The sequence below is a fragment of the Brassica napus genome, chromosome C9, assembly GCF_020379485.1.
Source record: "Brassica napus cultivar Da-Ae chromosome C9, Da-Ae, whole genome shotgun sequence".
Lineage (NCBI taxonomy): Eukaryota > Viridiplantae > Streptophyta > Magnoliopsida > Brassicales > Brassicaceae > Brassica > Brassica napus.
The window spans coordinates 27516736-27527466 of record NC_063452.1 but is presented as its reverse complement, the minus strand read 5'-3'; the positions used below and the strand labels follow the sequence as shown (position 1 = coordinate 27527466).

Here is a 10731-nt window from a genome sequence, read left to right as displayed (position 1 = left end):
TGTGATAACTAGGGACGTATTAAATTAAAATTCTGAATCATTTTCTTGCTAAACAAGTAACTAATGTTAATAGATGCATAGTCAAACACTAAGAGAAAGCTTTAGCATAAAGTACCAAACGTAGGTTGATGGTTTTATGATATATTATTATAACTTCTTTTCTTGTTCTTAAAATCTTAGTTCGTGAAAACTTTAAAATAAAATGACAATTTCATTGTTGGGTTTTGTTACACTATTACTTGATTTAGAGCCTTGAGGGCATTCCTCCGGCGACGACCAAAGTTTCTCCGGTGATGTAAGAAGAATCATCTGATGCTAGGAAAGCGGCCGCAGCAGCCATGTCCCCTGTTGTTCCCAACCTGTTAAGCAGAGTCTTCTCTTCGATGCTTTCCCTCTAAGCATAGATCAAGTGTTTATCGATCACTTTATGTACAATGATAACCTCAAAAATCTAACAGTTTCAATATTAGTTTAACATTTTACCACTTGGGAGTTCCCGGTGATGAAAGAAGCGAAGTGTGTGGGCACAAAACCGGGAGCAACAGCATTGACACGTGTGTCCGGACCCATCTCAGCAGCAAGAGCCTAAGACACATGATGTTCAATGTCATCAACATCACCATCATTCAGTCGTGAGATGTGGAAGACACTGATACCATAAAAGACATATTACCTTGGTTAGTCCGAGAAGAGCAGTCTTAGTGACACCATACATAGCCATGGATCCTTGTGGTTGAAATCCAGCGATGGAAGTTATGAAGATAACCGAGGAACCCTTCTCTAAGTGAGGAGCCACATCCTGATATAAGAGACAAAGCCAACACTTTTACTTTGTTCTGCATCACTAAATGACAAGGAAAGGGTTTGTTTACCTGAAGGAGAAGAATAGAGGATTTGACATTGATTTCCCAAAGCTTGTCAAGGACAGCTTCTTTGGTGGACAAGATTGGGTCCGTAGATGGATTAGCAGCCGCGTTACAGACAAGGATATCTATCTTTCCATATTTCTGAAACCAAACAGAGAAGAGAATTGTAAATCTCCCCTTAAGTAGATCAAAGAGATCGTAATGTAAAGATGTCTCCATGATCAGTTTTGATAGAGAATGAGACCTTTTACAGTATGATTTAAGCTAATAGAAATGTGTTTACCTGAACAGTCTTTTCAACAAGATTACGGCGATGTTGAGCATTGGAAACATGGCAGACGATACCATAAGCATCAATCCCTTTGGCTTTGAGTTTTTCTACTGCTTCCTCAACATTTGCCTGCACATTTGACTCAGTAAAAAGTTGGCTATACGAGTTTCCACAAAAAAAAAAAACTCCCTTCTCTAATAAGAGTCAGAGCTTTTCTTCTATAACTTCAATTCAATCACACAGTAGCAAAATCTTGGATCAATTTCGAGGATCGAAAACACAGTTATCGCTACTCAGCAACATAAGCTAATCTAATCATGCACAGGAGCAAAGATCTAGAGCACTATGAATGAATGTTTTGAGAGAATCATCAATTTCGAAACCTGTTTGCGGGAAGAAACGACGACGGAAGCGCCTTCGAGACCGAAACGCTCGATGATACCGAAGCCGATCCCTTGCGTCGAAGCCGTCACTATCGCCACCTTTCCTTCCAATCTCCTCCCTATCTTCTTCCCTTCCATTTCTCTCTCTCTTTTCTTTTCTTTTTTGCTTAACTTGATTTGTTCTTCCAAAAATGACTAGCATAGCATTAGAAAACTTTTTTTGCCGCACGTATAGCATCTAAGAATAAAAATGACCAAAATAGCATTTAATGTTTTATCAAAAAAGATAAATATATACTTATACCTCAATGCTAAATTAATTTAGACATTAGATTTTAGAGTTAAGAGGTGGAGTTTAGGGTTTAGGATTTAGGGTTTAGGGTTTAGGGTTTAGAGTTTAGGGCTGGGGTTTAGGGTTTAGAGTTTAGGATTTAGGGTTTAGGGTTTAGGGTTTAGGTTTTAAGGTTTAGAGTTGGGGAGTGGGATTTTGGGATAAAATTTCAAATTTTGAAAAATAAAAAAAATTAAATTGTTCAAAAGATAAAATGTTATTTTCGTCGTTTTAGTTTTTGAAGGTTATTTTTATAACATAAACTTAAAAAAATGCTATTTTGGAGATTTGCCCTTTCTTCTTTCTCTGAATTTACTATTGTGAGTTTGCGGTTTCAAACGTTTCGTGAAAACAAGCGCGTTTTGGTATTTCGTTTTTTTTTTGTGTACGACCGCTTCTACTTATGTCGTTTCTTTCTAAAATATAAAATCTTCAAACTACAGAAATAAATCTCTCGGTTGTATTCTTCTAAAAGTAAATAAATAAAATGTTATTTCTAATATAAAACTTTCAAATTATAGAAACAAATCTCTCGGTTTTTTATTCTAAAAATAATTAAACAATTTTTTTTATTTGGCATCAAATATTATTTCTTTCTCTAAAATCTATATATATATATATATATATCAATATCATTTTCTTCTCTAAATAAAAAGGTTAAATTAAAATGTATTTTATAGTAATAAATAAAAAATATTGTTTTATTCTTTTAATATAAAGGTAAAAATAATAATTTGTATTTGAGTAACAAATAGAGGTGAGTTGGAAAATATAGTCTTCTATAATATTACCAGCGCTTCGTCCGCATTTCGCGGAAGATTTGAAATTTATTAAATATTTAAGTCGATATTTGTTTTCAGCTTCAAGGGTTGATTATATATTATGTTTGAACCGTTAATCTATGAATTATTTAGTTATATATACTATTAGGATATATATACTATTATTTGATAAGTAAATTTGCTGATTTATCATATTTTCCATAATTTTAGTTTATTTTATTTATTTATCATTTTTATTAGGTTTTAGGTAAATTATTTATTTATAATTAGTTTTAGCTGAATTAATTTATTAATTTGAATAATATAACTATTTCAAACTTTTTAATTAGACATATAATTATTTTGCTTAATTTTATAACTTTGACGAGTTATGACCAATTTTTATTATTTTCTTTAAAAATCACATTTGTTACTGGATATTTTTAAATCATATTTGTTAATGGATTGGATATGGAGTATAATCAATCTTTTAGTATCCATTTTAATATTATATTATAATATTTTGCTGACTGTATAATAATACATATATATTCTCATCGTATGTTTGATGGACAATACATACAAAACTTCATCTTCAATAATCCAAACACTTTCAAATAATGTCTTTTTAAAAAGAGAAAGCTCGTTTCTCTTGATTACTTATTTTAAAATATGATATTGTATTCTAATGTTTTGTGTTTCGGACATTATTGGTGTAAATTTATGAATGTTGGACCTTTAAAAGATCTCTCTGCAAAAAGAAAATCTTCAGCTAAGTTTGAATTAACTATTCGTGATACAACGTAGATTTTATTCGACATTTAATTTAATTTTATATCATTTTATTTTTATAACATGATACAAATCTGAATTTTTAATATTTAATGACATGCATTCACATGCACACTATAATTTAGATACGCAAAACATGTTCAGATTTCTGTAAATCGATATTTAAAATTACCGGTGATATGTATTATTGAATTTTATCCAGATTATCTGCATAGTTCTATGTCTCCAAGAACGGAAAATTGGTCATTTCATACATCAACAGGGGGTTGCGGTCCCGATCAGTACATACACTAATGACATGTGCTAAAACATACATAAACGTAAATTTATTTTAAATTTCATACACGAACTAATAAAATTAGGTTAAATCATGTATTGACTTAGTCAAACGTTTATGAATTATGACAAGTCACTAACAGAAGCTTATGTGTTGCTGAGCTGTTTATTACAATTTAATATAATAATTATTTTAAAATATATATTTTTTTCAATACTGTTGAAGAGGGGTTTCGAGCCCTGATTGATTCAAGGAATATTGTGACCCTCAACCACACCACAGTGACAAACTAATTCATATTTTGTATCTTCTATAATGTAAAATATATCTCTAATAAGTATTTAATTCTTTTTTCTTCTTCTTCTTCTTCCTCTTATTCTTTCGATTCTTATTTTTTTTTTATCAGTATAAAATTTATCTCCAACCAAGATTCTTCTTATATCTTTTCTTTTTGTTCTTTGAGAAATTGAAGAAATGTAAAAGGGAAGAAAATAATAACTTTCATAAACTCTCATATCCTTCCTAAAATGAAACGAAATCGTCATCATTACTCGTATAAGTGTTTGATTTTTGTTGAAAATTTGTTTTGAGTAAAATAACTTAGAACCATAAATTTTACTAGTGGTTTGCCGCGGGATATTATTTTTTAGTTGTAGAAAATGGCCATTTTCGTTTGGGAATTGCTGCGATAATCGTCTGGGACACAAATTTTAATGGGAGAGAAGAAAAAAATGAAAGAAATGACTATTTTTTAGTTGCAAAGTAACGATGCAGAAAAAAGATAAAGAAGAAAAACGACCGCAGTTTAGTTTGGCGACACAAGCGTTTGTCAATTTCTTTTAGTTTTTGATATATGTGTTTCTCTTGTTTCACCCGAACAATCGAAACTGTGAAGAAACTTAAGTCGCCCAGTCTTACTTGTAGTGTTACTGAAACGAATATGGCTCATATCTATTTGTGGGTTGTTATTGCATAGTTACATTATCAAGTAATTTATAGATTCATTAAACCGACCCATTCATAACACTTGGTTGTTGAAATGTTAGAATATTGTATATTTAATAATTTGGCATATGATCTAAATGGTGAAAGTGTTGTTACGACATTTTGTTGATTAGAAATTGAAATTATTCGGTGGCGGCGATTAGGGTTGCGATGCGCACGGATGATTTGTCCGATCCCCCCCCCCCCTCCTTCCTCCGGTGATCTCCCCATCCAATCTAGGGATCTCCCCTCCAGCTCTGCAAGTCCCCGATCTGTGAGTCGCGATTCTCCTTGGTCGAAAAGTCCAGAAAATGTTAGTGTTGAAGTGATTGGTGCAGTCGATGGTGTGGTCTCGCTGGAGATCCCTCCGGAGATTTTGTCGGATCCAAACCCGTTATGGAAGTGCTATGTGGTTGGATATTCATAGGTGATGCGCCTCATATCGGTTCTATTCACGCCACGACCAATCGACTTTGGATGGCAGGAAAGAATGGTAGTAAGATTGATGTCCAGTTCCTGGAGAAGAACACAGTCCTCTTTAGGATTGAGAATCCCCAAGCCAGAGCACGAGTTTTACAGCGGAAAGATTGGCACATCGCTGATGTTCCGCTGGTAGTGAATGAATGGTCTCCGGAAACTGCGCTCAATCAACCTGATCTCACAGCAATGCCGATGTGGATTGATCTTAAAGGTGTACCAAGTCACGTGTTCTCGAGGAAGGGTTTGAAGTGTCTGTCTCGCGCAGTAGGAAAGTTTGTGAAGCTCCATCCGAATACGGAGAGATGCATAAGGTTGGATGTAGCTAGAGTACTGGTGGAAGTAAATCTTCACAACACTCTGATTGAGAAGATTAATTTTCATGATGCAAATGGTGAAGAGGTTACTATCGAGGTTCTTTACCCATGGTTACCGCCAAGATGTACTGTTTGCCTCGCCTGGTGACACAGAGGAGTGGAATGTAAGTCATAGAAAGTGGAGATTCTGAAGAAGCACAGTGGTATAGCTATTGTTGACTCTGTTGTCGAAGGTTCCAATTCAGGAGTAAATGATGATAAAGAGCAAGGGCTGAAGCTGGATGATACTGTTAGTGGGACGCAGTCGAATGTTGTGAATGATCTACTCAATGAGCTCGAAGTCTTGACACTCTGAAACACGCCTACCTACCAGCAGCCGCCCTTGGTAGAGAAAACAGGTATTGCTCCCGCTGATAGCGAGATGGCATTGAAGATCCAGGGAGGAAATGTGGAGTCGTTTGTATTTAATGAAGAGCATCAAAATTGGTCTTTGGTTAATGGAGGGCCAAGGAGTCCAACGGCTGAGAAAAGTTCTGATAAACAGGTGGGTGAAAGCAGTCATGGGATGGAAACAGCTATAATAGTCTTTCCATCGAGATTTAATGTGCTGGCTGTTTCAGAGGATGAGAATGAAGATGAGACAGAAATTGAAAAAGGAGAGGTGTTGGTTGAGGAAGTAATGGAAGCCACTCTTCCAAGGGAAAGTAAGAAAAGTGGTAAACAAACTGGAGTCGCATCTAAGGCTACAAAGCGGAAGATAGCAAACTCGAGGGATTTGAAGTTGATGAAGGTGCAGAACAACAACAAAAAAACTTTCGTTAGGAAGTTATGACGTTTTTTTTCGCTTGGAATATGCGTGGCTTCAACATGTCGCGCAAACATGGAGCAGTTCGTAATTGGGTACATGCAGAGAAACCACTTTTTGGCTGCTTACTTGAAACTAGAGTACGAGAGGAGAATTGTAATAAGTGTATGAAGGTTGCTTTACCGGGATGGACCGCAATCACCAACTATGATCACCATCATCTTGGGCGCATTTGGTTCTGTTGGTCTGATAAAGTGGTAGTCACGCGATTACATTCGAGTGCACAAGTGATCACATGTGCGGTGCAGATTCCTGAAACAAAGGAGCAATTTTTGTGTTCGGCAGTTTATGCTTCAAATTCAGAGGGCGAGAGGAGACAGTTATGGGAAGAGTTGCGCGGAGCGCAAGCGGCTTACAGTCATTATGCTATGCCATGGATTGTGCTGGGGGATTTTAATGCAACCTTGGCATCAGGAGAGCATTCTCGAGTGAACGATTATCTTGCAGATCAGATGGGTATGCGTCAGTTTCAGGAGGCAGTACATGATTGTGCTCTTTCAGATATGCCTTATGTAGGAGCTCTGTTCACATGGTGGAAGACAACTCCATAGGCAAGAAGCTAGGTGCTTTCCTCAGTCATTTGCTCGATTTGATGCTGGAGGAGTCTCAGATCATGGGAGATGTATGGTACATTTAGCTGGCAGTAAGGAAGAAGCTTGGAAACCCTTCCGTTTTTTTCAATTATTTGGCAGAGCATGAGGAATTTTTGCCAACAGTAGCTAAGGTATGGGAGACTACGGAAGATTTATACCATTCAAGAAGTGCGTTGAGTTTATTACATAAGAAGTTAAAGCAACTGAAGTTTGAGATGAGAGCTTTAAATAAAACGCACTACGGAGATCTACCCAACCGTACAAAGCAGGCCTATGAGGTGCTATGTTGCTGTCAGAACTAGGTACTACAGGACCCTAATCCAATCACCTTTGCCGCAGCTGCTGCTGCCTCTGATAGATGGAATCATCTGGCTAGGATTGAGGGGAAATTCTACCGCCAGAAATCTTGTATTCAGTGGTTGAAAGCGGGGGATCAGAACACAACCTTTTTTCATCAATCAGTCCAGTCAAGAGCAGCAAAGAATGCCATCAGACTTTTGGTCATTGAAGATGGAACTATCCTTACGACCAGTGCAGATATAAAGAAGGAGGCAGTGATGCATTTTCAAAAATTCTTGCAGTGTCAAGATCAGGAGAATGAGGACATTTCGATTAGCTCCCTGCAGAATTTGCTGATTTATAGATGTTTTCTTGAGGATGCATGACGTCTAGCGGCTCCGGTAACAGCCGCAGAGATAATTTCAGCGCTACAAGCTCTCCCTAATGATAAAGTTTCGGGGCCAGATGGCTACACTAAGGAATTTTATGTCGCTGCTTGGCCAGTCATTGGAAAGGATTTTATCACTGAGATACAGTCTTTCTTTTTATTTGGATTCCTCCCATCTGGTATCAACGCCACCATCCTGTCTCTTATACCTAAGACGGAGACAGCTCAGTCAATGAAGGACTTTCGCCCTATTGTTTGCTGTAACCTCCTGTATAAGGTCATATCTAAGGTAATAGCGAGACGTCTGAAGTGGATCCTCCCAGTAGCAATTGAGCTCAATCAAAGCGCTTTTGTCAAAGGTAGGCTTCTCTTGGAAAATGTTTTGCTTGCTTTGGAGCTTGTTAATGGGTATCACGAGAAGACTAATACCGATAGATGCGCCATAAAATTTGACATCTCAAAGGCATTTGATACGGTCAAATGGTCATTTATCACCTCGGTTCTCAAGGCTATGGGGCTTCCAGAACGGTTTATTCAGTGGATCACGTTATGTATATTGACTGCCTCCTTCTATGTGGCAGTGAATGGAAGCTTGGAAGGGTTTTTTACTAGTGCCATGGGTATTAGGCTGCGATGCTCTCTATCTCCCTACTTATATGTGATCTTAAACAATGTCCTATCTAAGCTATTTAATGAAGCCGCTTCTGCTGGTTCTTTTGGATACCACCCGCAATGTCAGGCTGTTAAGCTGACCCATTTAAGCTTTGCATATGACATTCTTGTCTTCACAGACGGTTGATATCTTGCATATTTCCATTATCTTATCCATTCGTCCATGTGCATTTTGATCATATAGACTAGGATTTAGCCATGTTTAGGTTACATTTTGCATACATGAGTCTTTATCAGGTGTTGGAGTGCCACATGGAGTTCTTGGGGACATTTGGATGCATTTGGAGCTCAAAGGAGGTGAAATAGGTGATCATTGGACGAGCAGAGGATGGGAGCGAGGTTCCGCAGCGACGTCATGAGGTCGATCCAAAGCACCTCTCGGAGCGACCTAGCTGGAGCGACCCCGTGAAGTCGCTCGCCATACTCATCCCGTTGGAAGCCCAGAGCGACTTGCCCAGAGCGACGCACCGAGGTCGTTCGCATCTCACACCCCTCTCGGAGCGACCTCCCAAAGCGACACCCCGAGGTCGCTCGCGTCTCTATGGCGAGACGACACGAAGCGAAGCCCGGAGCGACCTCTCAGAGCGACCCACTGAGGTCGCTCCTGAAGGCCGGAGCGACTTGTCGTAGCGACATGCCGAGGCGGCAGACAGATTATCTTTGGATCTATTGAGAAATACAAAAAAAAACTCTCTTGAGAAGTTCATCTCTTGGATTTTGATTGTTATGTTCTTGTGTTCTTGTTGATTTCTTATCTATTTCTCTACATGATTAATCTGAAATCCAATATGGGTTTAAGAGGAATTATGGAGATTAGTGAGTAATCACCTTTTGAATTCATGGGTTAGGGAGATTAAGGGTGATTAGGTTAGTTCTAGGATGTTTTAGTGTAGATCATTCTTGTTCCTTGCTATTAGAGTATTCATAATGCATCTTCTGAGTTGGCCACTCAAAAGTTGATCAATAGGCATTTCCCACCCAAAAGGTGTTTGATGAAATGTCTGAGACAACTCTCCTAGGATTTTAGTATACTTTCCCAAAGACATTTGTTGTTAAAGGTGCTAAAATAGCTAATAGACTTGTTAGTAATGATTGCTTTCATATTATTCAACCAAAGACATTTGATGTTTGAGATATGTTAGCAAATGAGCATTCATCTAGACATAGAGCTTGCTTAGAATTGTGTCTAGGCTTAAGGTCGATAGTTTGATTGATCATTTGTCATCCTTAGTTCGAAACTTGATCACCCAATGTCTAATCCCTATGCCCATGAGTTCTCTTTTCCCTTAGTCAAGAAAATATCATTCTGTTATTGCTTTTTAGTTTTAGTCATAGCTTAAAACTCATCTAAATCATTGGTTGCACTTAGATTAAGTGAGTACTTGCATTCTCAGTGCTTTCATATCTCTCAGAACTGGTTCGACAATCATTTATACTACAACATTTGTCTTAGGAGCCTTGAAAACTCCTAACATCAAATTGGCGCCGTTGCCAAATTCTGAGTAGATTTAAACATTGAGATTTAGTCACTTGCTTGAGACTAAGTCATTTTAATTTTGTTTTGTTACTGATTCTTCTTCTTCACCTACCTTTCACTTTCAGGTTTATGAATTTGAGGAGTAGAGGTCCATCAAACCTAGTTCCAATAGTAGCAGACATCAGAGCTTTCGAGAGAGAGTGTGCTAGAGCTAGAAGAGAAGAAGAACAACAAGCCCACTTGCAGAGATTGGATATTGATATGGCAGATCCACCGCAAGGGGCAGAACACCAACCGCAGGCAGCTCGACCCATTGGTACTTATGACCGGCCCAACATTCATGGTCATAGACTAGGAATCCGAGCACCGGCTGTGGCAGCCAACAACTTTGAGGTCAAGTCAGGACTCCTCAACGTGATCGAGAACAACAAGAATCATGGCTTGGCTCTAGAGGACCCATTTGATCACTTGGACAAGTTCGACAGCTACTGTGGGTTGTCAAAAACCAATGGTGTGTCCGAAGATGCCTTAAAGCTCAAGCTATTCCCTTTCTCTTTGGGGGATAAGGCACGTCAGTGGGAGAAGTCTCTACCCAGCGACTCTATCACCACTTGGGATGATTGCAAGAGAGCATTCTTGGAGAAGTTCTTCTCTACTTCAAGAACTGCTAAGCTGAAAAATGAGATTTCCAGCTTTCAACAGAAGAACTTGGAAGGCTTCAGTGAAGCCTGGAAGAGATTCAAGGGCTACCAAGCTTAATGCCCACACCATGGTTTTTCTAAGGAGAGCTTGCTGAGCACATTCTACCGTGGTGCTCTTCCTAAGTATAGGGCCAAACTGGATACAGCTAGCAATGGGTTCTTCTTGGGGAGAACTGAGGCAGATGCAGAGGAGCTGGTTGACAACATGGTAAAGAGTGATGCAATCTACAGTGGAGACCACGACAGAGGCAGTCGAACAGATGATAAGCAGACGAGGAAGGAGTTGAAAGCTCTACA

At 38.3% G+C, this 10731-nt stretch overlaps 1 protein-coding gene and 1 non-coding gene across 2 annotated transcripts; both read right to left on the bottom strand.

The window, feature by feature from the left end:
- Window positions 1-107: 107 nt before the first annotated feature.
- LOC106381589 (short-chain dehydrogenase/reductase SDRA) lies at window positions 108-1760 on the bottom strand. The gene is made up of 6 exons (XM_013821506.2): window positions 1521-1760; window positions 1150-1266; window positions 873-1007; window positions 674-799; window positions 484-585; window positions 108-394 (listed from the first exon to the last, which is right to left on the bottom strand). Exons 1-6 carry the CDS (start codon window positions 1656-1658, stop codon window positions 245-247), a joined length of 768 nt encoding a protein of 255 aa, XP_013676960.1. The 5' UTR covers window positions 1659-1760; the 3' UTR covers window positions 108-244.
- Window positions 1761-10402: 8642 nt separating this feature from the next.
- On the bottom strand, window positions 10403-10509 carry LOC125593573. The gene has a single exon (XR_007329476.1). It is a non-coding gene; the product is annotated as a small nucleolar RNA R71 (small nucleolar RNA).
- Window positions 10510-10731: the final 222 nt, after the last annotated feature.